Source organism: Silurus aristotelis (assembly GCF_946808225.1).
Source record: "Silurus aristotelis genome assembly, chromosome: 16".
NCBI lineage: Eukaryota > Metazoa > Chordata > Actinopteri > Siluriformes > Siluridae > Silurus > Silurus aristotelis.
In genome coordinates, this window is record NC_139589.1 from 18,450,119 (window position 1) to 18,478,047 (window position 27,929).

Here is a 27,929-nt window from a genome sequence, read left to right on the forward strand (position 1 = left end):
GTTGTACGCTGTGCAACTTCATTTATAAGTATAAAACGTTCGATTATTCTTTTAGGGGGTCCAAATTAAAGATTTTATCACCTCTGCTGCAAAGAATGTGGTTTTGTCTTGAAATTGTACATTCAGAAGACAAGAAGAGCTTTAAGAATAAGAATGGCTAAAAACAGGACTGTAAGAATGCTGTTGCTATATGTTATTTCCAAAGCAGGGTGAAAATGTCGGTTCTGACCCACACCAAGCTTCCGTTAATGGCATCAGGCATCAGAATGGAGAAAAGGTCTAATTTTACTGACTTTGACCAAGGCGTGGTCAAGATAGTGGCTGGTTTGGGAATACCTGTGTTTTTAACCACCAAGTTTTTTTTTCCCCCCCACACTGAAAAAAACATTAAAACACTGAAAAAAACAAAAAAGAAAAAACCCAAAGAGCAGCAGTTCCATGTCAAACTGGTTTGTTGATTAGAGTAGTCAGAGGAGCAGTTCCTCAAATGACCACTCTTCACAACTACAGTGAGCAGAAAAACATCTCAGAATGCATGATATGCCAACCATTGAGGCAGATGGGCTTCACCAGCATCATATGCAGTCAGAAACAGGAATCTAAAGCTGTAGTGAACACGTTTAGTTACACTAATTTTTATTCTTTTACAGTCTTTAAGAGAGCCATCTCCAAATAATATGCTGTGTTTTTGTGTTTTACCTATTTTATGTACTTTGATCTAAAATTATACCACAAGCTGATGTGAAACCAGTCATTAGATACTTCAAAACAGATCTGCTATGTTGAACATGTCTTCCAGTAGCTCTAAATTTTAATGATTCTCTCTCTAGCTTTCGGTGTTGCTGCACCTCTGTAAACAGTTTAAGATGCTTGACAGCAGAGGTACAGTGAGCCAGTTCACAACACTCCCATTATTATTTTATATCCCAGCTCAGTGTATTTGGACCAACAGTTTTTAAATTCTGCAACTGCTAAAGGCTATATTTTATGCACATCCATGTTCTGTACATGGAGGTGATTTAAAACTTGCCACATACACAGTGGGTTATAATGGTAACAGTAAAAGCAAATTAGTGAGAGTTCTAATAAGTAAGTAAGTAAAATTGTTGAATTGTTTTTAATGAAAAAAAGAGAAATCACACATTTGACAACATTTTTTAAAAACTTGTTTTCAATGTTTAGAAGGTTTAGTCCAGTTTAACTTGTGTTCATTATATTCTATTTGATAGAACTGTTTCTGTTAATTTTCTTTATTATTTACAGCACTTTATTAGTCTACTTCTCAATACCTGAGAGAGTGTATACTAAAGTCATTTTGGGATAATGTTCATAAAAACATGTTGTTCAAAGTCACATTTCACTTTTTGGTTGTGTAACAATAGTTATCTGTGTCCTGGAGGTCATACTTTTTGTTTTGGAGGTAAGTGATGTCATCTCCATGTCTACATCTTTGGGCAAGAATGCCAATGGACACAGATGTTTCTCCCTACTGGGAAAATGATGACACAGTCTATAAGGAGGGCATAAGGCCAGACAACAAGGATCCTGGCCAGTGCCTCCACCTACTCGGCTAAACATGGCTACACCTGGTAGGACCGGGTGTTCAAGGGTGGCTTCCTGCCAAGCCTGATCATTCTCTTCATCATTTGTGATGTAGATGCCCAGTGCAGTATCACTATAATTTGGACTCTTCACAAACCACAAATAGTAATCTGAGCCTATAAATAGGAAGTATTTTTTTTTCAAAATTAATATTTATTTTATTTTTGTATTTGGTAGATCCAAATACAATGGAAACATGCACTTGAAATGGAATGGACCACAAATATTTGTGTTAAATTCAACGGTCAATGTTTAATCAATTGTATTATTGTGTATATATATATATACAGTACAGACCAAAAGTTTGGACACACCTTCTCATTTAAAGAGTTTTCTTTATTTTCATGACTATGAAAATTGTAGATTCACACTGAAGGCATCAAAACTATGAATTAACACATGTGGAATTATATATGGAATTATATACATAACAAAAAAGTGTAAAACAACTGAAAAATGTCATATTCTAGGTTCTTCAAAGTAGCCACCTTTTGCTTTGATTACTGCTTTGCACACTCTTGGCATTCTCTTGATGAGCTTCAAGAGGTAGTCACCTGAAATGGTCTTCCAACAGTCTTGAAGGAGTTCCCCGAGAGATGCTTGGCACTTGTTGGCCCTTTTGCCTTCACTCTGCGGTCCAGCTCACCCCTAAACCATCTCGATTAGGTTCAGGCCCGGTGACTGTGGAGGCCAGGTCATCTGGCGCAGCACCCCATCACTCTCCTTCTTGGTCAAATAGCCCTTGATGCCTTCAGTGTGACTCTACAATTTTCATAGTCATGAAAATAAAGAAAACTCTTTGAATGAGAAGGTGTGTCCAAACTTTTGGTCTGTACTGTATATATATATATATATATATATATATATATATATATATATATATATATATATATATATATATATATATATATTAAACCTTTCTAATTTGGACCCCAGCATGTGTACATCATGTGCATGTTTAACTTAATCTGGGTTTTTATTTTTCATCCCATGTCAACATCTGTAACATGTCATCAGCAGCTATGGGGAAAGCACATGAAATTTAGTCTAAACCGCTGATTATCAATTTAAGCACATTACATAATTGCCATAAAAACTGAAACAAGTAGTAACATTTGACGTTTCCAGTATATGATGTAACCAGTTACTGGCTAATGCATTGGCTATGAAATCAACATGCTTGGCCTCTCCCTTTGAAAAAAATCCAGACCTTCTCACCTTCCCACTCCCTTTAGCTTTCACCTTTCCTCCCCATGTTTAACCATAGGTTACTTCCTCACACTTTGCTGTTTTTTCTTTCCTCTTTTCTTCTTCCTGTCTCCTCAGCTGATTCTCTCTCTCTCTCTCTCTCTCTCTCTCTCTCTCTCTCTCTCTCTCTCTCTCTCTCTGTCTCTTTCTCTCTCTCTCTTGCTGTCTTTCTCTCTCAGCTATTTTTAGCACTGGCTCATTTGGGCCTCTAAAACAAGCAGCTCTGTGGTGGAGCAAATGCACCAGTGCGCGCACACACACACACACACACACACACACACACACACACAGACACACACACGTCTCCATTGCACTGCATGTGCACACAATTCACACATCTTCCATTGCATCCGTGTGTATTTGTATTTTCCGCTTAGCTAGTGATTTTCCATCATTAGTACACCTGACCTCGCCCTCGCATGCAAGTGTGCAGGCAAATTCAGGTACACACTGTTTACTCTGTACACTAACACAAAATAGCACATCAAAAGTTGGGTAAAATAAATGTAATTGCAAAAGTAATTGCTAATTACTGCATTGCAGGTTTTCCTTTAGTTATGTCACACCTTTCGGAGCCAAGCAGGAATCTGAAAAGGGAAATGGACTCATATAGCGCACATATGTTGGAGCGCTACAGGAATTACTGCAGAAATATGTTTAACTCATGTTCACGGTGGAACTTGTACAGAACATGACAGATAGATTTTAGAAATGCAAGATGTTTTCTTTATATTGCAATCATGCATTTAAACATAAGAAAATCATTTAAAAATCATTTTGTAAAGGCTCACATTGCTGCCTTGCAGCTCCAGGGCTCTGTTCTAAACTCGGATTACTGTCTGGTACTGTGGTGTCCCTTCGGGTTACCTTTGGGTTTCCTCCCATCTCGTAAAAACATGCCATGAGGTGGACTGGATTGACTATGATAAACTGCATTAATGTGTGTGTGCATGCATGGTGCTCTGGGATGGTCCACCACCCCATTCAGGGTGTACCAGGATTTGTCTCTGGGTGTGAAATGGCCCTTATCAGGATATAGCAGTTTTCTAAAGATGTATAATTATCAAAAAATTTTTTTACAGTATTCAGGGATCTGCTAATTACCCAATATTTAAAATTTTACATTTCCTTAAGGTTCTCACGGCTGCTTTCTTATTGGTTACGCTTTGTCTTATGACCAGTATTAAACACAGTAAGTAAGTGGTGTTAACAAAAGCGTGACTGGCTTTATTAAACTGCAGTGGTGGACGAAGTACACAAACCATGTAGTTGAATAAAGTAGAGATGCACTTGGTAAAATATTACTCCAGTAAAAGTAAAAGTGCTCCCTTTAAAGTTTTTCTTGAGTAAAAGCACAAAATGATTTGCCTTCAGATGTACTTAAGAATTCAAGGTATTATGATTTATTATACATATAATGTTCGAAGTATGAAATTTGACTTTGAAATGTAGTGAAGGTAAATTAAAAGACTATGGAAATACTTAGGTAAAGTACACATACGAGAAAAAATAAGTTAAATTACATTTAATCCCTGCTGTACACCACTGTTAAACTGTAATAGTCATTTGAATCAAATGCAACTGAACTGTCTGCAGACAACACATGAAATATTAAACTGGATTTAACACACACAGTTCGGCTAATCTCGTGTTAAACTTTACTCTTCAGTTTGATTATATTTGTAAAAGAAATGGGTGGAGCTAAAGAGTCGTGTGCAGCTTTTGCATAACGTGCAAGCTGTGACATCGCTATAAATAAAACAGGAGCAAAAATTTTGTATTAAATGAACTGTGGCTAACAATCAAATACAGTCATACATATCTGAGCCAGAAACGGATCCCAAGATTTCTAAAATTGAACATCAAGAACAACAGCAGCAACAATGACTACAGCAGGGCATGTCTATATGGTAAGTACTAAACAAGGTTCTCGTTCCCTTACATCCAAATTCACATTTTTTTGGAGAAATTCTGTGATTCTTTGGAGTCCTGTGCAGCACTGCAGACAACTTCTGTAACTGAATGAAGCACTGTGATTGGCGTGCTCTTTTTTCTCACTCTGGCTGCTGTGCATACTTTTCCGTTTTTTTAACAGTGTAAATAACCCTGAATACATAGAATGTTAATGTCAGTTAACAATACACAATGTCTGACTTTAATTCAAAATGATAGGTTATATGGTGTATTATACGAGGTAGCATCAAAAGGTTTTGAGACTACTTTTGTAACACCTGAAGAGATGACAGCACAATCCTGCATGCCCAGTCACAGGGAGCACCGACCTTCATACGTCTGTCTGCCAAAAGATGTCCTGTGTCCTGTGAGCTGAGCAACTGGTGCTATTCTGACCATGTGGTTTGCCACGTCTGCTATTCTGACCATGTGTGCCCTCTGACACCGAGCTCTCTTCATATGTGAGTTTCTTATGTGAGTTTGATCTCACTTACGCACCGACACTACTGACCAGATTAATTCAATGTAGACTTCGCCTTCTTCCTAAAGAGGAAGATCCAGAAATTGCAAATTACAGAAGGCGCTTGACACGCTTTGAAAAGAAGCCTTCCAGAACATATTCAAGAAGTGCTGCATTGCAGTTCAAGGGGACTATTTTGAAGGTGATAGTGTGTAAATGTAGTTAAATAAAGTAGCTAGTCTTGGAACCTTTTGATACCCTTATGTACATGGTAATAGAGCAGTAGATTATCACTGTGTACCATATTTTTAATTACATGCACTGTTAAATACACATTACAATCCAAAATGTTTTTATTTATTTATTTATTTATTTATTTATTTTTCTATATATTATTGGCAGATAATTCTAAAGAACTGGACAAGATGGGATTCAAAAAATTTTATTTCTAAATTTAATTAGAGTCAGTTATGGTAATGTCATTGATATTGTGGATCAAGATTGGTCCAACTGTTTATCACTCACAGTTAAGGTTTTCACAGTGTTTGTAATCTGGGCCAAACAATGCAACACACCATATATAATGTTTGTGTGACATTTAATATTTAGGCAAAAGTGTCCAAATACAGGGTGCCTCAAAAGTCTCCATACATTGGGGAATCAGGGCAAAATGTTATATGGATGGATGGATGGATAGATGGATGGATGGATGGATAGATAGATAGATAGATAGATAGATAGATAGATAGATAGATAGATAGATAGATAGATAGATAGATAGATAGATAGATAGATAGATAGAGAGAGAGAGAGAGAGAGAGAGAGAGAGAGAGAGAGAGAGAGAGAGAGAGAGAAAGAGAGAGTCTAATAACCCCTATGTAAGCAGACTATTGAGACTCCCACCTGAGTTTGTCTTCTGGCAGCCACTTTTATTTGGGTTTGTTGTTGGCAGTCCATGGAGGTACAGGATGTGGGACAGATAAAAAGTATTAAGTTCGGGCCGGCACTGGGCCATGACTCTGATCTGATTTTGTCTCTACTTTTTACTGTGTCGATTTTATGAAGGGATAATTAAGGGACGACAAGATGGCAAAGCCCATTGACATTCTTGTCATATGACTTTTTCATGGATCGCGTCTCAGTTTTAATTGCCAGTTTTCATGTGCAGGATGGCTGTCTTGTATGAGTTAGCAGAATTTTTTTTTTCTTTGAGTTAAAAGGCATGGAGCAATAGAGGGATAGAATTGATGGTTTACTGTGACATTTCTGTCTGTCCTACCCTGGTCCTCAATACTTTTTTCTGAGGAATAAACCAAAGCATAAAGGGATGAATGGATAGACAGAGGGAAGGAGTGAAAGGCGACTTTGTGGAAGAAGTGCTGACTCTGACATGCCTGTCCATCTCAGCTGGGCATCCACTATTTAGGAGACATCAATATTTCAGAGCATAGTGAGATCCAAGCAACATTTTAGACCTCCATTAGCAGGTTTGCGCCATCAATACACAACAAGTAAATGTAAAAGTTTGTGTTGTGTGTGTAGTCTTGAAAATTGAGAATTCACTCAAGGTTGTCTGTGGCTGCTCAGAATTATGAACAATTCGTTCCTTAAGGGTTTTTTTCTGTACCTTTGTCATTAAGGAAAAAAATTTTTTTATAACATGCTTATAAAACTTACCTTATCTTTTACACTCCAACAACCCAGATAGATATCTTAAGTAATGAACATAGGCCAACATTGAATTACTTACCATTTGTTAAAACTTTGTATTTCATATATCACTCATATATACTATTTGTGTTATATATAATGTGAGGATTTTCCTCTTACTTAATGCTTTTTCTAATTATGTCACTATGAAAATAATCCAAAACACTATAATCCCTGGATTCTCTGTTGTCCTTCAAATGTCAACATCTCTCCAATGGTGCGCTAAATTCTGATATCCTCCCAAATCTCTGTTTTACTTTGGGCTCTTTCACTTTGCCAAGAAACCGTGTGTGTAAACAACACCTCAGTGTGTTCCTCTCAGCTGATCTCAGCCACATTATTATTATATATTATTAAAAAAAAAATTGCCCGTCATTGTCTGCTGTAAAGAATGAAAAAACTTTTTTTTTATGTTTCATAATATTTAAAAATGACATGCAAGCTGGCGAAATGCTTCCTTGTGAGGGAAAATAGAACAAAAACATTTCCTCCTGTAGGCTTCCTCAGGTCTTAAATTGCTTTTATAAACTTTAATATACCACTAATGCAGCAACACATTATTCTCTGGCTGTTAAGGATTTATTACCATGCTTTACTAAAACCTAATATGAACTGAACAACATTATAAGTTGCCTGGGACCAATTCCCTGTTCCATGTGTTTGAAAAACTTCAGTTATGATGTGCTGGGTAATCTTCAGATCTTTCATTCCCAGGGATTGTAAAGTAAAATTTTGATGGATTTGTCATCAGGTATGCTCTTTTATAATATACCTTCTACCCTGCATGGCTTTGGAACAGAACAGTGATCAGAAACACGACCCAGGTTGGACTTCTTGACGGATGAGGACCACTTATACACTTTTGTAGGATAATCAATGGGTCCTGAGCTTTAGTTACTGTTTGTATTTCATCACCCAAAAAATATTCTGGTTTGTGAAATTGCTAGGCTAGACTCTTGGGTGTGTGCAAATGTGTATCCATGCGCATGGTGCTTTGCAATAAAGTGTATTATCAGCTAGATCCTCCTCAACCCTGACCATGACAAAGCAGCTCCTGAAGAGGACTGCATAGTCCAAAAGATGTGTCATTCAACATACAAAAAGTTAACAAGATTTCTTTTCAGTCCTTAATCAGAGATGTTGGGTCAGAAATGGCGGTTAAATTTAAAGCGTATGTTTTATACCATCTCACATTTGTCAATGTGAAACCTTGTCATTTCCCAGCTTTAGGCACAATAGAAGGCTGTTTCCACTGTGTATTATTTAAAAGGCAATCGGATTTAGGTGGGATTTACACCATATCCTAGTAGTCAAACTGTTTTAGCTAGAGAATTCATGATAACTGAATAAGCTATAATAAAAGATGGTGGTGTATTTTGTTGGTACATTATATAAAAGACATTGATCTAAGCCAGAAGCTAGGGCCCACAGGCCAAAACTTGCCTGTGGTGACCTTTGGTTTGGACTACCATGCTATATACACCGACCAGGCATAACTTTATGGCCACCAATCAGGCATAACATTATGACCACCTGCCTAACATTGTGGTGCTCCCCTTTTTGCTGCCAAAACAGTTCTGACCCATCAAGTATTAACAGCATTAACTTCTATAGCTATTTTAGCTGAATAGCTTATCTGTTGGATGAGTCTACGTGGGCCAGCCATCGCTCCCTATATGTAAGAGTGAGACTTGGCCGTCCATGACCCTGTCCCCGGTTTACCACTGTTTCATCCTTGGACCAGATTTTGATAGATACTGACCACTGCAAACTGGGAACACCCAACAAAAGCTGCAGTTTTATTGATGCCCTGACCCAGTCATCTAGTCCTTGTAAAATTTGCTCAAATTCTTATGCTTGCCCTATGAGGACAAAATGTTCACTTGGTGCCTTATATATCCCACACAATAACAGGCGATAAAGAGATAATCAGTGTTATTTACTTCACTGGCCACAATGTTATAATGAATACATTGGATTGTTTCTTTATTTTCTATAATTTTTTACTAAACTACAATTTCAATTAAAGCTGCATCAGTTAAGCGCATTACAGAGTCATGGTTTCTATTTATTTTTATATATATATATATATATATATATATATATATATATATATATATATATATATATATATATATATATATATATATATATATATATATATATAATTTTTTTTTTAATATATATTAAAGAATGAAAAGAAACAAATAAGTTCTAATTTTAATATAATGTTTGGCAAAATGCAGCATTTATTTACATCCAATGCCAATTAATCATGTTTGGTTTATTGGGCCTTAATAGGAAAAGGTTTGTGCGCCGCTGTCTTGTGCCAAACAGGTTTAGGGTTGTAAAATAAATGTAATAACAAACTACATAGTTCACCAGATGTGGTAGTTTTATCTGCGGTAGCTAAAGTACCTAATTAGATAGAGTTAGCAGGCTAGTTTGTATGATTCCTAGGGATGCCCAGAGGTCTATAAGAAGTTTCATTTCCTTAATGCACACTTCTTATTCCTGCACACATATAGCCAATATTGCTATAATGACATCTAGCAAAGAGCTGTTAATACAACAGCTACACTCAGTTGTTAAATTATTCATATAGTGATGGTATTACTATGTGACCCAAATTTCAGGGGGAAAAAAACTAAAATCCAAAAGAAAACTAAAAGAATTGAAATGCTGCACCATATCAGGATTATAGCCTCAGACTAAAATTCCCATCATATTATTTTGAACTTTATCTTTTTAACAGTTCCAGACATTTATCGTAAACATGTGATTGTAATTGTTGCTAACTCACCAGTGTGCAGAATCTCTCAGGTGGGTTGCCACACGTGATGCCCGGTGGTTCCACACGTATGCGCATATACTCCTTCATTGATTGGTTTTTGGGTTGGCACGCATGCTGCTCCCACACTGAGCCCTCATCCGTTTTAAGGAGTGATTTGCACAACTCGTACTGGCCTTGAACCTGCACCAGAATGTGCAGGAGGACAAGGAGGAAGAAAGTGGTTCGTGCCAGCATGACAAGCGCCAACCAGGAAACAAGAGAAGGGCCGCCGTAAAATTCAAAGGAAAGAGACGTTGGCATAGAATAGGAGTTATGTGAGAGCATCTGGTAAACTTGCCGCAGTCATTCTGTATGAGGTATTTTCTTTTTTTTTTTTCTTACGTCAAAGCATTAAAAGGTTAAGGAATTGCGGATACAGAAATAAGAGAAGAGATACAAAATCAGTGAGAAATGCAAATAAAGTCCATTGTCCATCTTAGTTTCTTGTCCATCACACCATCAGAGTTGTTCCACTGGCATTTTTTACACATTCACCAAACTCCAAACTCCATGTTCCTGAAACCAAGACAATAAACTGTTAGTAGTTAGTAGTATTACATTCTAAAGAGATGAGTTGTGTGTGTGTGTGTGTGTGTGTGTGTGTGTGTGTGTGTGTGTGTGTGTGTGTGTGTGTGTGTGTGTGTGTGTGTGTGTGTGTGTGTGTCTAAAAACATTTAAAGGTCTATAAGCATTAGGGTTATTTTTCACTTTGCATTAATAAGTATACAGAAGGGCAGCTACTGTATTAAATTTGCATAAGCCAACTTCTACTATTTGGGGAAAAATTTAATTCATTTTTGTCAAGCTTTTTAGAAATAATGTCTCAATAATACCCCAATAAGTTTGTTATAAATAAAACCTTAATAAAATGTTATTTATATTAGGTATTCATTTTAGGACCCCACTATTAACAGCATTTAAATACAAAATACTTTCATGAATAAACCTTATTTAAATTTTGCCATATTATAGAGAGTTGATTGCCTCTGAATGTTTTTAATGAGTCTAAACCTTTTTTACATAAACTTTGTTTATTCAAAGCAATACATTTGATATTTTACATCAAGACAGGTTGCTAGAATAAAGTTTAATTTAGATTTCTAAGGTGACAATTGTAGATTTGATGATACGGCTAAATCTTCTATGACATAATATGATTATGTTTTAAAGCATCTGGTAATCATATGACTGACATATGATTATGTTGAGAATCTGGGTTAGGCCCATTATTAATTTACAAATAATAATGTCATAGATAATGACTGTTAAAACAATCTGCATTGTTGACTTGAATAATTTCACAAGTTGATGGATTGATCCAAATGACCCACATGTTTGGCCACCATATTTTCCATTTGTCACCCGTCTGTACTAATAGCGTGAATTTAAGTACATAGCGTGTTGTGCTAAATGGAAAGTACACTGCAGTATGTCATGTCATTATATAATGCCAAAAGAGCTTCCTTTTTGTCTTTTTATATTTTTATCTTCTATATTATAATGTATCTCTGTGTGATACAATGAGTACATTAATAATAGCCATTTTAAATGTTGCAATCCACATTTTTGAAGCATAAGCGAGCACAATGTACTTTTGTCTCTATACTGGGAAGCTTCTGAATGGAGATTTGTTACTTATTATTGAATGTCCCAGAAGAATGGACAATCTGGGCTTTGAGAGGTTTCCATGTTACATGGTCAATGACAAGCCAAAGCCTTTCTCTTTATCACAACCCTGGATTCTGAAAATCTATTTTGTTTGCTTGCCATTTTAACGTTTTGACTGAACCATTTTGTTAAATGGCCACATTACCACTTAAACTATTTGCCTTGGTGAAGAATTGCTCTAAATTTCAGCTACATTTTAACCAGGCATCTGGCGGTTCCACCAATTCCTTAGTGTACAGGGTCATACCTATCATAATAAAAATCATTATTATTATTAAGTATAATTATATACTACAAACACAGTTTCCATTGTGAATATGTTACTCAATCTGTTTAGTGAACAATATGACACAGCTTCTTCCTGTCATACCCCAGCTACGTTCTCGTATATTACATTATGCTAATGCATTTCTGATAGCAAGGATAAGACAAATGAGGCCTGTTTTGTGCAGACACATTATTATGCACAAAGTTTCTTGTGTAAAGGTTACTCTTAAACTAATCCAAGAGATCTTATTCTGGCTCACACGAACTACAGATTAGCTACATATTCCCTATGAAATGTTTTTTATTTATTTATTAAAATTCGAAGAAAACCATTCGAATCATGTTGTCATTTTATTTTTACTGTGATGCCCAGTGACTTTGTTACTTTCCCAGTGAGGTCACTGAAGCAATAATACTATATTAATCCCTAAAGACACTGTAAAACAGAACAGTATGCTACACTGCATCCAGTGATCTGTACACAACAAAAAATATCAATCGTTCTGTCACTTATATCAGATCATTTTATTAGGCTTATATTATCAAGGAATATTTTTATTAATAATAATAATAATAATAATAATAATAATAATAATACTCATAACTAGCATGGATTTTTTGCTGTACTGAAGTTCAGTTTTGGTTTTAACCCAGACATACATGATGACAAAGCCAGACACCTGCCCAGCAATAGACGCTTATTTTTCTGCTTTTATAAGCCTTGTAGTTTGTGTACAGAGACACTGTTTGTTGAATTCAAACAAGCAAGCTGGGTTCTATTCTGTTTTACATAGGTATCGATAGGACATGTAACATGGCTCGTCCTAATCGCATTCCTACAACTAACCCTTGGATGCAAATGTAATCCTGTAAATAATTAGGAAATTCAGCTAAATAAATGATGGCACTTTGGCTCATTGTCATCCACGGATTCATTACTTGTTCTGACACTTTGAAAGGACTTTGTGGCTTCTGTAGCATTACAGGGGTTTTTTCAGAATGGAGACAGGTCAGAAATTGGCAATGAGAACTTGTTCTGTGGACATTATATGTAATTATTAATAAAGAAAAACAAATGGCCTGTCTTTTTTAAATACAGGAAAGATGGTTAGCATTGGCAAATTGTTGTGTTTGCACTCATGCAACCCAAGACCATGATGCTTTACTCTTGCAAGTTCCGAGTGGAACCATCTTGGAAAACCTCTGTATGACCCTGGCCACTGTACTGTAACTCAGTTTCATGGTGTTACAGATCTTCTTATAGCCTGGGCCATCTTTGTGGAGGGCAACAATAAAAATTCTCAAATCCTCAGAGTTATTTTCTATAAAGTGTCATGTTGAACATCCAGTGGTCAGTATGAGAGAATAAGCACCAAATTTTTTACTGCTCTAATACAAGGTACACACATTTGTGTGGTCCTGTCAAGCAGACAAAACATGAACATGATGAAAAGGACATGTGGCTTTGGATGGTTTAATTGATGTACAGCTGGAATGGCTTAGGGTGTACTCACTTTTGTTGGCAGCTATTTTGACAATAATGTCTGAGTTAAATTCAGAAAAAAACAGTAAATCTATACTGCTATAAAAGCAGCACTTTAATTACTTTAAAATAGATCCAATTTTGATTTCTTTAGTATTGTTCCTTGAGACATCTCCTTTGAAACATCTCCTTTGTGCACATTCTTACACTGCCATAGCCTTTATATTTTTTCTATATATACTTACATACATAAATTACATGTATATATATTTGCATATTCATCTGCACAGTTTGCACAATTGCAATATGGTACACATCTGGTAGTGTGTGAAACTGCATTTTGTTGCTGTGTACCTGAACTATGTAGATCTATCTATCTAGCTATCTATCTATCTATCTATCTATCTATCTATCTATCTATCTATCTATCTATCTATCTATCTATCTATCTATCTATCTACATATGGTATTTGCAAACAATAAAATAATAGTTCATGAAGTGTTTTAAACATGTGACTTAAACACTTGTGATAGGTCAACAAGTATATGTTTTTTCAAAGATTTTTCAGCATGAGTCAAACTTAAAGGTACTGTAATACTGGCCCAATTTATGAATAGAAAGCAAACATTTGCTAGATAAACTAATAACTTTTTTGTCCTCCATGCATTAGTAGGTAGGGCATGTTATCCCATTATCCCTCTTCATCATTTGTTTGATTTTAAGGAATTGCTATTCCAATGCACTGCATGGTGCGGGTGATGCACTGTGACTTGCCGAGTCTCTCTCTCTCTCTCTCTCTCTCTGTCTCTCTCTCTCTCTCTCTCTCTCTCTCTCTCTCTCCTCCGCATAGCGGACGGCAGCGCGCGGGGTGTGTCGTGTCCCCGTTACAGTAAATACGAGTTACTGCAAGACAGAGCCAATTATAACGAACACCGATGGAGCTCGCGCTTGTCCGCCCATAACCATCGACGCGACTTTGGAGCAACTTTTAAGTGTCGTCGCGTGCATGTTAGTAGCAGTAAGTACCGTTTAATTCGCAGGAAGCTCGAGCCGTACCGGGTGCGCGTGAGATGTGGGTGGATCGTACCGTCCCGGAGTGTTTCCCCCCCACTGCAGTAGTTCTGATGAAGGTTGGTTCGGTTAGTTCAGAGTTCAGCAGTACTTACCGGGACCCTTTTATATTTTGCGCGAGACTCCTTCCATGTGCCGTGTGGTGCCAGGTGCGCGCGCTCCGGTGTCCCCCTGCTCTCACACGCTCACGTGCGGTTTTGGAGTGCGCTCGGTCTGCCCTATTGGGAAAAGATGCTCTTCTTCCGTGTTTTGTTGTATTGTTGTTGTTTTTTCTTCTCTTCCCTCCTCCTGCTCCTGCGTGTAAAGCAGCTCGACTCTTCTCCCAGGAAGATGCCCTACTTCCGTAAGCGAGGTGTGGGGTAAAGCCGAATTCCCACGCAGCAAATGCGGGAAGGAGCTGCAGCTTTCCAAAGTAAAACGACGGACTTTGCACGCGCCCTCCTTTTGCTCTTACCGACTTTAAAGGATTGGATTTGCCCCGCGCGCTCAAGGGCAACATAAGAGGGTTGAAGGGAGGGGGGGCATCGCGGGGGAAAAATAAACTCCCTCCTCTTTCCCCTCCCTTCTTCCCTCCATCTCTCCATCCCTCCCTCCTCTCCTTCCTCCCGCTAATCCGTTATTCCCCCATCACTCTCACGCGCTATCTGAGCCGCTTTTATCTGCCCGCGCTCTCACTAACACGGAACCACCCTGAGCGGAGCGCGCGCTGGAGACTGGCAGCAGCGCTGTGGCGCGTGCGAGCGCTTTGGCTGGTTCTACTCCTTGTTACAGACAGACAGACAGACAGATATAAACGCTTGACGCCCTTTCATTTAAACAGTTCTCCCCTTTGGGGCCTGAGTACCAAGTTTTCTAAGTATAATAACTCTGGGATATAGAAAATGCACCACAAAACTGACTACTTTAATGCACAACTAAATAAACTTCGAATAAAAAAATAATTAGGTCTATTACAGCCTATTTAGGGTGGACAAAATAGTTCTCTGGGGTATGAAATCAGTAGTACACAAACATGTTCTAAGAATGTTGTCAGCTTGCTGTCATGGCCACTGTCATATCTGCATCCTTGTAGAAAAGCCTGCAGTATTGTGACTCATTGAAAAAAGCAGGCTAAACTACAGTATATTAAACAATCTGTTAAGTTTGGACCTAAATCTCTAAAACTTCATCCACCACTTCTTCTGCATTGACTTCTGCATGTATGTTTGCAATTTTTCATTGCAGAGAGGGTGTGGCATGAACGCTTCAAAAACCCTTGCCTTAAACAAACAAACAAACAAACAAGCAAAACAGTGTTTCATGTGTATATACAGTGCTTTGCATTAACCAGCCTTTAGCTAAAAGCTGATTGGTTGAGGTGGGGAGGTGTGTCCAGCTGTGCCCTCGGGCAGCGTTATGACTAGCCATTGCAATCTTTTCTATCTGTTTTGTCATGGGTTGTAAAGTAATATAGACAGTATAATGGTTTAATCTGAATGCCAACCTGGCATTGTTCCTATGCAGCACTATAATAAGCACAAAGCATCTGGAAGGTGTAGTGAGGGAAGAGAGACAGAAGAGTCACTATACTGTAGCTCTGCTTGTCAGCGTGAGAACAAAATGCATGCTGACATATAAATGTATATTATTTATATTATCTATACAGTTTATGGTGCATGGGTTATAGTGTGCTAGTTAACATGGACATTTTATTGGCATGCAGCAGCTTACATATTTACCTTTATATCTTATTTGGCAATCAGGCCATTGTGCTGTGGGATAAAAAAAAAAGGTGACCTTACAACCATTAGGAATTTGAAAATTAAATTGTAGGTTGGTTCCCATATAGAATATGGATTGTGCAAAATGTGGAGTGAAGCTTTTGTATTCAAAAGCATGAGAGAAAAAAACAACAACCAAATTAACACCCCCCCCCCCCACAATATAATATAAAATATAAATGCACAAAGAAGGTAAATAAATTAGAATTAAATTAATCATTTATTCAGAAAGAAAGTTACCCAATGAGGCAGGGATCTTCCAATAACCTACAAGTACAATCAATAATGTGCACACACACTCCCTTGCAGAACATGTTACATGTAAACACAGGCTTTATTTTAAACACTTTATAATATTGAGACAAATTTGCTCAGTAACAAACATCATGTCAGGATCAGACTGGATTGGACATAAGAAGTTTTTCTGATACTTAGATCTTGGATGTTGAAAAAAAATGAAAACAGTAAGAATGATGCACCATTATTTGCAGGGTTTGTAGAGGCTAAGTTGTACACTTGTACAGAAGCTAAATTAATGCTGATGGAATGGAGCGTTAATTCAACAATTTACATTTTAATTTAAAACTGGAGTTAACTGTATAGTAGTGAATAGTATGCTTAAGGGAGTTGATTTTTTATGGGTGTGAAAGAGAGAGAAAGGGAGTGAAAGTGTGTGTGTGTGTGTGTGTGTGTGTGTGTGTGTGTGTGTGTGTGTGTGTGTGTGTGTGTGTGTGTGTGTGTGTGTGTGTGTGTGTGTGTGTGTGTGTGTGTGTGTGTGTGTGTGTGTGTTGTTTGTGTGTTGTTTGTGTGTTGTGGGTGGTTTGACTTGGAAGCTGCTCTATGACTCAGACTGGGCGTGTTGACAGGAGCGGTGTTTCCGATCGATAGTTTGTCCTTGTTGTGTCTCAATGGAAAGATTTCTACATCTTACTGAGCTAGTCTTTTACCATGGTTGCCAGAGTGTTTTTTAAATTTAGATTTTTATCCTTATCCAGATTTAACTCTAACCCAATTTAGAAGAATCCAAACAGAATAAGCCACAGAATGACATTACACTACATTGACATTAAATTCAGTGATTCTGTGAAACGCATGGCTACATCTTTACATCTGCCAAAAGGTCAGAAATCACACAATCTGGCAACCAAGCACACCGCTGTCTATCACTACGTTATTAAATAATGGTGTATCGTGTAGGAATATTGATCTTCACTTGGAAAACTTTGCTTGATTTAATAGCATTACCTAAAAAAGGGAAAAGTTCAGCTCGCAAATGATTATAATTAATCACGTCAGCCGATCTGTGAAACACAACTCACGTGCAACAGACCATTTATCACATTCAACAACTCTGCCAAAAACACCCCAGCACATGTGCACTGAAGGAATGTGTTGTGCATTGAATTGATTATAAGCCCTATGTCAGCTAGCTCTTTCATATCATTCTTATTGTTCTACAATGCAGAAGCAAATGAAGAGAGATGATAAAGGAAGGTTTAGGGTTGCAAGCTATGCAAACACATCACATTACTGACAATCAAGATGTAAAACCAAATAAATTGATAATGCAACCTCAGTGGCTTACAGCTTCAGTATATCTAAAGTTTTGCTAAATGACAAGACACTGAATTGGAAACAAAAATAACAAAAGATCTGGCACAAACATGAAGAATAAAAATATGTGCAGGTCAACAGTTTAAAATATCAAATGAAAATATCTTACCTATAAAATACATTTTTGTAAGATTGTCTCTTTAAAATATCGATTTCTTAAATGAATTTTGAAATAGTCTATCAGTATTCACAGCTTGTTTTTTTTTTTTTTTTTAAATGCGTAAAAAAAAAAAAAAAAAATGCCGAAAGGAAAAACATGGAATATACAAGAGCTTAAACTTCAAATTAGTCCTCTTAAAAACAAAACCTTCACTCTATCATCCGGAGATCACAAATTTGAATCTTGATGATGCCACACCCATCTATAGCAAAACTGGCCGTACTCTCAGAGAAGGTTAGGTGGCATGCTCTCAATTTTATCAATCACAGTGACACTAGCCAATAATGGGCATTCTGTGAGCTCATGCTTGCTGAAGGGGGTGGATAGCAGAGTTTGTATATCCCACCCCATGCTGCAGAATAAGCAGTATTTGGAAAAGATGCAATTGGCTGTCTTTACTCATCTCATAGGAAGCACAAGATAGCCTCCTGAATTGGCAACTGTCATATGATTAACTGGTTGGTAAATTGTCTTAAACCTTGTTTTCAGAACTACACCAACCAGGCATCAAATAATGAAATTATAACATTATGACCGGTGAAGTGAAAAACACTGATTATCTCTTCATCGTGGCACCTGTTATTGGGTGGAATATATATGAGGCAGCAGGTGAACATTTTTTGCTTAAAGGTAATGTTTAAAGCAGGAAAAATGGGCAAGCGTAAGGATTTGAGCAAATTGACAAAATGTCAAATTGTGATGGATAGATGACTGGGTCAGATCATTGCCAAAATTGCAGCTCTTGTGGGATGTTCCTGGTCTGCATTGGGCAATATCTATCGAAAGTGGTCCAGGGAAGGAACATTGATGAACCGGTGGCAGTTCATGGATGGCCAAGGCACATTAATACATGTGGGGAGCTAAAGCTGGCCCATTTGGTCCGATCCAACAGATGAGCTAAGTTATCTCAAATTGCCGGAGAAGTTGATGCTGTTAATTCTCGATGGGTCAGATCTGTTTTGGCAGCAAAAGGGGGACCAACACAAAATTAGGCAGGTGGTCATAATGTTATGCCTGATTGGTGGCCATAAAGTTTTGCCTGGTCAGTGCATAGCAGCATGCAGGTGGTAGAATTAGCCAGTAAGCATTGTTGTCTTGTGTCAAGATGTTTTCACTGAGCTAGCATGTAATGACAGTCACTTGATGACCTCAGTGCAATTGTTATTTGCATGGAAAAATCATTAAATGAGAGAAGACAAGGTTCTGTGCAAAACCCAGCCCATGCACACAAAGCACTCTCAGCCCACCCCTTTGGATTGTCTAGAACACTAAGAAAATGTCTAATGTAGAGAAACCTAAAATGTTTCAACCCAGAATTAAAAAGGGCTAGGTCCTGACCCAAAGTCTCGTCCTACAAAGCCATTTTCTCTAAATACATTTAATAAAGGATAAAAATCTATCTTCACAGCTCTTGTTGACAGAGTACCAGTGGAGAAATGTATTGATTAATGCCTGACTTAACAGCTACAGACAGAGGTGCATTAATTGGTTTACCTCATACATGGCCAAGCCCTGAATAATTGGCACATCACATCTCACACCTCATCTCCTACACTTCCATTAGTTTTAGGATTACTGCAGGTTTAATTATATAATCCACAAATCTCCTTGTCTGAATAAAAGCCAAAGTGTCTGCATCATTTCCTTAATGTCAACTATGTCCATAAAAAGCCCAAAAACTAAACAGTATCCTTAAATTCCTTCACACTTCTCGAAGTAGTAGTAGGGAAACCAGTAAAGCAAATGCATATGTATGGCTATCAGGAGGGCTCTATTAATTTCATGCAGTAGATTTAGACCTCAATTTGAAGTATCTTTATCCATTGTGCCTATTCACCTTGGCTCTTAAACAGCTCTTCATTAAACTTGACCTCAAAAGCATACACACCCTCCAGTTTTTTTCAAGTTTAATGAATAGAAAACACTCTTTAGCACTACTTTTGGCCACTATGAATACATGGTTATGACATATAGATTGTTCAGTACCCCCTTCCAAAGTCAAGGTCTTTTTTACTGTAGCTACTTCTGTACCGGAAACACGTTTTGTACTGTGAATGTGCGAAAACTCAGTGTTTGTTCTGTGCATGTATAAAACTGCTACCCTCACCAATGTTTTTATTATGGTCTAGCGATATGTTTTATTTTGTGTTTCATGTAGCTTTAGGAATTTTTTTTAACAGCATTAAATTCCTGACAATTTATTGCATGTTTAGGAGCGGAAGAACATCATTTAAAGACGACGAGAGATCAGAAACTCAACCCCTAAAAATTTCGAAACCATTCGCCAACCTGTGCATAATGATTGTCGGTGAACAATGCACATGATCTCACTTCCATATCCAAACTATTTGCCAGATTTGGCTCCTGCAGACTTCGCTCTCTTCCCAAAGATGAAGATCTAGCGCAAAGGTTGCTGTTTTGACATCATTGCTGAGATCCAACGAGAATCGCAGAAGGTGCTTCACATACTTCAAAAAAGAAGACTTCTATGATATATTTCAGAAGTGGGAGCTGGGCATGCCGTATTGCTGGGCAAGGGGACTATTTTGGAGGTGATAGTGTGTAAATTAAATAAAATACTTTCTTGTGATCAAAGCCAGTATCGAAAATTTTTGATACGTAAACAACATCATGGTTTATTAGTTTATTAAAAAAATACATAGTCTGGATGTATTTTGATTCATAATGTAGGGTGGTTCTTTTGATCTCAATATGTCACAAACAAAAAAAGTAAAATCCACAAGAAAGTAGCGATGTATGTTTATTTCATCAGGCAGCAACAATTTGCAACCTGATATCACACACACTTTCATTTGTTTATCTTGCTGCATCAGCACTTTAAAGGTGAACTTGGCTATTCTGCTGCTGTCTCCATATCTGATTAGATAGATATTGATCAGACTCAGAGTGACAGGGAATGTGTCGGAGATTGAGACTTCTGTTTCTGTCGACAAAATCATGGTGGCACAATGGAGTGCTGCCAACACAGGCCCAGATGTCTTGAATAGGCTGACAGATTTTCTCTGTTGTAGAGTAAGGTGGGTTCATTGTCGCTTGATCTCTAGTGCTAAACAAATATCGGAGCTGTGATTCATATGTGACACATCTAACGCAGACATGACTGCCAGTCTACTTTATACTATAAGTTGTCATGAACCATGGTGTTCGCAAACACTGGTTCAAATTTAATTGAGGTGTCAGCTGAGTGTTCAGTAGTCACTTGTAAGATGTACAGTTTTAGCTCAAATGTGCTTGCAGTAATATAGTTTGCATATAATCCATGTAATACAAGCTGATATGTATGTTATACCTGATATATGTTGGATGTAGAACAACCATAATTTAGAGCTGTCTTTTATTAAGCTTGATTGTTTTTCTTATGTAGGAAGTTAGTCAAGATTATGAGCCACATAATATTGCAAAAATACCTTTATATTTGTCTTAGTTATGCAGGCTGTTGTGTATAGTCATGATGTATTCTGTCATATAAAGTATATGTATAATATAAGGATGAGGAAATGACTTTTTTTTTTATTACTGTAATCACTGTGCAGTGAAGGCTAAGCTTTTGTGTTGAACTGGATCCAATAACCATCATCTCATTCTGATCAGACATATCAGGATCTTGGTAGCCTTGGTAGGGAGAAGATTGTGATTTCAGATAATCATTGTCTTTGAGAGAGCTAATCAGGAAGTCTGAAAGTGAACATGCCTATTCTCTGATAACAAAAACAGCACTTACATAGGCACCTGAAAGGCAGCTAACATTGCAGTGATACTATGATTTGAAAGATGATACAAAGTGAATTGAGGAAATTATACTATCTGCTTCAGCCGATCAGGAAGCATCTTCCTGTAATATATGTGTTCATTACTGAAAGCTTGTTAAATTGAAGTTTGGACTGTACCTGGCATCCCAGGCCTTAAATATTTTCTACTTAGAGGAAATGATAAACCAACTTTAAATACATTTGTATCAAAATATTTGAAGTAGAAATTCTGCTTTTCTATAAAATAGTTAGCACACCTACAATAGAAATGAAAAAAATCTAACATATTAAGGAGAAATCCAACATAAAGGTAGTGGAGACAGCTGACGTCAGCTTTAAAGTTCCAGATGTAATGGGTTATATATCATAGTTGCATCAGAAATTACACTTTCTAGTAAACTATTGAGGATAGTAGCCTTAGCATTAAAGTTCAAGCAAAGTTGATCCTCATGTGCTTCATTATAGTGTGAACATAAAGAAGTGAGATGACTAAAGTACAGACTAAAGAAAAATATGCCAATAATTTGAATAAACTTGTAGGAGAAAGAAAACTTACAACTTACAAAAATATACAAATCACTTAAACACTTTAATAAATAGGTGGCACACGTTTTTTAGGCTCAAGTTACAGTAGGTTTGAAATGTGCATGTTCTTCAAGTCGGTTTCCTCTCCTAACCTGGATACAACAGTTACTTAAAATAAATGAACAAGTCAATAAATCTTTTATGTAAATGACAAGCATGTATTGATCATACATAGTGATTTGCAAGTCAGGATTTTTGAGGATGTGAGGTGGTTTGTTTCTTGTGACCTTCCGATCTAGAGTTCAATGCCTTAAACACTTAAGCTACTGTGCCTGTGGGCACCTGGCCATAAGATTGGTATGTCAGTTTTTAACATTCCACATTTAGTATCCATTTAGTCCCCAATACAAATTAACCCCCCCCCTCCCAATTTACATGTATTTAAGCCTTACCATTAAAAACATCAGCACTTGACTTTACGAATGCCCTTGTTGCTGAGTGTGCACAAATCTCCACAATCACATTCTAAACTCTAGTGGAACATTTTCCCAGAAGAGTGGACTAAATATGGAATGGAGTGTACATTTATTGCAATTTTTTAGCAGTGGTGGACAGTAGTACATGTAAACCGTTATTGCACTTACAGTATTTCACAAAATAGAGTCCAACCCTCAGGTGCAGAAGCTGCTTCAAAAAACAGATGAATGATTGCTGCTAGCATTGCTTTAGAGGTTGCAGAAGTGGACGCTCCAAAGCTTCACTTGTCAGAGCTTAGACCGCACACTGCAACAAGTCGGTTAACAAGGCCGTTGTCCCAGATGGAAGCCTCTTATGAAGCTGGCTAACAAGAAAGCCCACAAACAGTTTGCTAAAGACAACCTGTCCAAGAGCATAAATTACTGGAACTATGTCCTGTGGTCTAAAAGATAAACCTGTTTGGCTCAGATGGTGTCCAGCATGTGTGGCGATGCATGGTGGTGGTAGCATCATGGTCTGGGGCTGCATGGTACTCAGGAGCTGCAGTTTATTGAAGGAAACTGGATTCCAACATGTACTGTGACATTTTAAAGCAGAACATGATGCCCTCCCCTCAGAAACTGGGCCGAATGGCAGTTTTCAAACATAATAATGACCCCAAACACACTGCCAACTGCCTTGCTGATAAAGCTGAAGGTAAAGTACAAGTACATCTCTAGACCTGAATCCATCCTCAAGCGGAGGGTGGAGAAGAGCCATGTGTCTAACATCAGGTTTTGGGCTCATGTTCATTTTTAAAGATATCAGAAGTATAAATGAAAGCAAATATTTTTGTACTTTTACTTAAGTGAAATATTAAGTAATATAACAATATTTTACCTAGAGTGTCTCTACTTTTACTCAAGTAGTACACACATTTTACACATTTCTAAGGTCTATGCAAATGCAGGCCTTTTACCTGGACATCTGATGTACTATTCCCTTGTGTGTGACAGCCCTGTCCACACACATTTACACACATCGAAAAACAGTAGGACGTTTGTATACATATGACCTATAGCAAGTCCCTCAAGGAGACAGTGGAGTTAAGCTGTCAAAGTCAATAGTATTGCTCATAAGTCAATACTGGTCAGAGTGTCATGGTTTATAACAACTCATGTGTCATCAGGTCAAAAGTGATGGGAGACCGAATTTAACCCAAAAAACATCCTGTAGAAATAGAAATACACTGTATGGACAAAAGTTTCTGGACACCTGACCCTAAAATTTGCATGTGTATTTTTAGCATCATAGCCCCTATTTACTGTTATAAAAGCCTATATTTTTGGAGTCTTGTTGTTTAGATTTGTGTTCATTTAACCTATAAAAGTGTCAGTATAGTCAAGTACTAATGTAGGATAAGGCAGCTTGAGGTTCAGTCACTGTTTCAATTAATTCGAAAAGTGTTCAGTAGGGTTGAGGTCAGAGAATTACAACAGGCCACTCAAGATCTTTCACTCTAACTCATGTAAACCATATCTTTATGGAGATCTCTTCATTGCATTTCATCTCTCTGCACTGTCATGCTGGAACAGGTTTGGGCCTCTAAGTGAAGGGAAAATCTATTGCTACTACATTTAAAGACCCCCAAATTTGTGGTAATTGTCAAGTCGAGTCATGAAGTTTTCATTGTCATTTTAACCATATATAGCCACAGTACACAGTGAAATAAAACGATGTTTCTCCAGAAACCTGGTGCTACATAAAAACAACATAGAGCTAAATAACAGAACATAAAGCTAAGGACTAAATTAATTGTTCTAGCACATCATGGGAAACTTAGTGCAAACAGTGCAAGACAAAAGAAAATACAGTAACAATACAATACATAACAGTGTGGGACAGAAACACAAAACAAAAAATAGCGCAGACCATTTATCATAATTATTTACATATCTACTGTTTCCTTTATATAAGATGACCATCATTACATATGACAGATCCACTATGCTATCAATTGGTATAGTATGGGAATCTGTGTGGGAAACAAGCCAGCATCAGGAACAGGGTGAGGAACAACGTGCTCCCTTAACCAGTATCCTTTTAGCCAACATCCAGATGAACTCAAGGCAAGGGTAACGTTCCAGAGGGACTTTCGGGACTGCAACCTTCTCTGCTTCACCTAGACATGGCTAAACCCTGCGATACCAGACCACGCCATCCAGACGGCTGAGCTTTTCTCAGTCCACCGCATGGACAGAACAGTGGAGTCGGGGAAGTCAAGGGTAGGTGGAGTGTGGCTGATGGTAAATGACCATTGGTGCGACAGCACGAGCATCATTCCTCTTTTACGCTCTTGCACACCAAATCTGGAACTACTGACTATCAAATACCGCCCTTTCTATCTCCCTCTGGAATTCAGCTCGGTCATAGTCAGTGCCATATATATTACACCTCAGGCAGAGATGGACACTGCATTTTTTTTGTCCTCAAAGTTGATATGTTAAAAGAGGATTTGAGCGACTTTGACAAAGGCTAAATTGTGACGGCTAGACGACGGGTCAGAGTATCTCCAAAAGTGCAGCTCTTGTGGGGTGTTCCCAGTCTGCAGTGGTCTATATCTATCAAAACTGGTCAAAGGAAGGAACAGTGACAGGGTCAAGGCTTATTAATGCACGTGGGGAGCGAAGGCTGGCCCGTGTGGTCCAATCCAACAGATGAGTTACCTAGCTCAAATTGCTAAAGAAGTTAATACTTTTAATGCTCAACAGGTCAGGACTGGTTTTGGCAGCAGAAGGGGGGCCATAACAATATTAGGCAGGTGGTCATAAGGTTATGCCTGATCAGTGGCCATAAAGTTATGCCTGACCAGGTACATATTTATGTCACTTTGTAAGGTCATACTTCAATGTTAATTATAGGTGCTTAATTATGGCTTTTTCAATATTCATTTAACTTTGTCCCATATAAGATTGCATAAAAATATATCTGTTATTGGAAAACAACCAATAATTAAATTTTTAATGTTAATAGATACACACTTTGTTATCTTGTCTGTAATAGAAATTAAGTATGAAGGACTCATCACAATTTATGTTACTGGAGGGAAATAAGCACAAAGAAAATCCATTTGAAATTATTTTACATGACAAAAGATTCTGTAAAAAAAAATATATTCTGTATAAAATCCTGTAAAAACAAAAAAAGTAGGAAATATCCTGTTTAAATTTCTATTACAGCAGTGTTATTTTTGTTACAGTGATTTGCAGAACTAGCTAGGTTTTGAAGCTGCAGCACCTGAACAAAGCACAGTATATAATATGCAACATGGGAATATTGTTTTGTTTGTTTGTTTAGTGCCTTTTAAAATAAGCACTGTAAAATTGTAAAAGCGTGTAAAAAAAAAAAAAAAAAAGAATCTTGCATATTTTTATAATAGGTAATGTAATCATTACTGTGATATTTCAGGCTAAAGCTCATAAAAACATTCTGGTGTTTTTGCCAAAAAATATTAGCCTGCAGAGAAAATTAACACCACACAAAGAAAACAAAACAATATCAGTGCAGCTCTAAGTGATACTCCAAAAAAAAGAAAGGCAACCGCAAAGGCTTAAGCTGTGAAAAGCATTTACACCTCTGAATCCCATGTTTCTCATTTTTCTTCACTTTTTCTTCTAACACTTCTAAAATTTCTTCTTCTTCCACCTCAATACCTTCTATTTCCTTTTTCCTCTGCCTCTCCTTCCTAGTCCTTCTTTTTCTTCACTGCTTGAAAACTGTGAGCTGAATTTCAGCTCTCTGACTAATTTGGCAGAACTGTAATTGAGATAAACAACCAAATCTAGCACAGTTCGCTGTTTTGCTGTACATTTTTGTGCATACTTGAAGATGAAAAGAAGAAGAAAAGAATGCAAACCAGTATTATTAAAGAGTGACTAACTAGTAACAACAGTTCAGTTGTTACTAGTAATGCAATAAGCTTCTCTTTCTTACTTTAATAATATTTTTTGCATTTGGTGAAGCAAGCATTGTTCTTATTGCTACTCTCATTCGTATTCTAAATACAATATTATTAAGAAGCTATAAGTGCTAACCTTTTGCCCTCTGCAAAAATTCACCACTTTTTTTTTCAGAAGTTTGCAGACATGTTCTTGAGACATAAATCATCTAGTGGACTTTGAATAGTTTACTCTTGGATGCAAGATTTATTTATCACTGTTTTTAAAAACACATCTGTGGGAAGGAAATAAGGTGGAGGAACTTGTCTAGCAATAAACCACTATAATACATTCAGCTGCATGTACGCTTCAGATGGGGTCACTGTGGGGTTTAGGGGAGCTTTTCCGAAAATCCTCGGTTACTTGTAATTCAAATAAACAAGCTCATGTGTGCAAAGCCACCAGTAAGGACACACATTTTAATGTCATTTGTTCTAGCTTAGAATCCAAACATCTGAGACCACTAAAATCAGTTTGTTTTAAAAGGAAAGAAAAAACAACTATATAACACACAATACTAACCTGAGAAAAATAGGAGACCATACTGTTTAAATCAAGACCATGTTTGATCCTCGTAAATACATTTAATGTTGTACAATCAGCCAATCTAATGGCTCTAGCACATTGTGAAAATTATTCAGATACAGGTCAAGAACTTCAGTAAATGTTTTCGGCATGGTTTAAATATTTCAGTATGTTGCTGAGCTCCTGAGATTTCAAAAATACAAAAAAGCCTTCTGCAGGCTAAAACAATTTGTAGATAAGAGCGATCTGAGAAGAATGACCAGACTGACTACAGGAAGAAGCTAATGAAATGATCACTTTTTTAAATGTGGTGAGCGGAAAACCTTGCAGAATGCACAAAAATATCAAAAATTAAGGTGGATAGGCTACAAAAGCAGCAGACCACATCAGGTTCCACTTCTGTCAGTCAAGTATAAGAATCTAAGCCAGTGGTGCTCACACTTTTCCAGCTTGATTATTAAACTTGAAAACATGCACAACAATGCCAGGGGTACAACAAATAAACTAGAGTTAGTGCAATGTCACTGTGGCTACTAATTCCATACAAGAAATAAGATTTGTTTTGCGCATGGATGAAAATGCCTAAGAATCCATAGCGCTAGAGTTAGCAGCGAGCCACTTCCTGGTTAGCAGCTAACGCTAGCGCTGTGGATTCTTTAGCATTTTTATTGACAATAATCAATTCTTATGATTGATATAAGCATTGACTGAAGTTCTTGACCTGTATCTGAATAATTTTTACAATGTGCTAGAGCCATAAGATTGGTTGATTGAAGTATGCTGAAATAAGTAGAACAGTTAAGTAGATCATATCTTTAAATATTA

General features: G+C 37.3%; 1 protein-coding gene across 1 annotated transcript in view; it reads right to left on the reverse strand.

Moving 5' to 3' along the window:
- The window catches only part of ntng2b (netrin g2b), a 73,518-nt gene extending 58,600 nt beyond the window's left edge, over nt 1-14,918 (reverse strand). Inside the window, exons 1-2 of the mRNA XM_083564123.1 lie at nt 14,392-14,918; nt 9,777-10,322 (exon numbers count right to left, since the gene is read on the reverse strand). Coding sequence (XP_083420249.1) covers nt 9,777-10,091 — 315 coding nt within the window. The 5' untranslated portion in view covers nt 10,092-10,322; nt 14,392-14,918. The remainder of the gene's footprint in view (nt 1-9,776; nt 10,323-14,391) is intronic.
- Between the last annotated feature and the right edge of the window lie 13,011 nt (nt 14,919-27,929).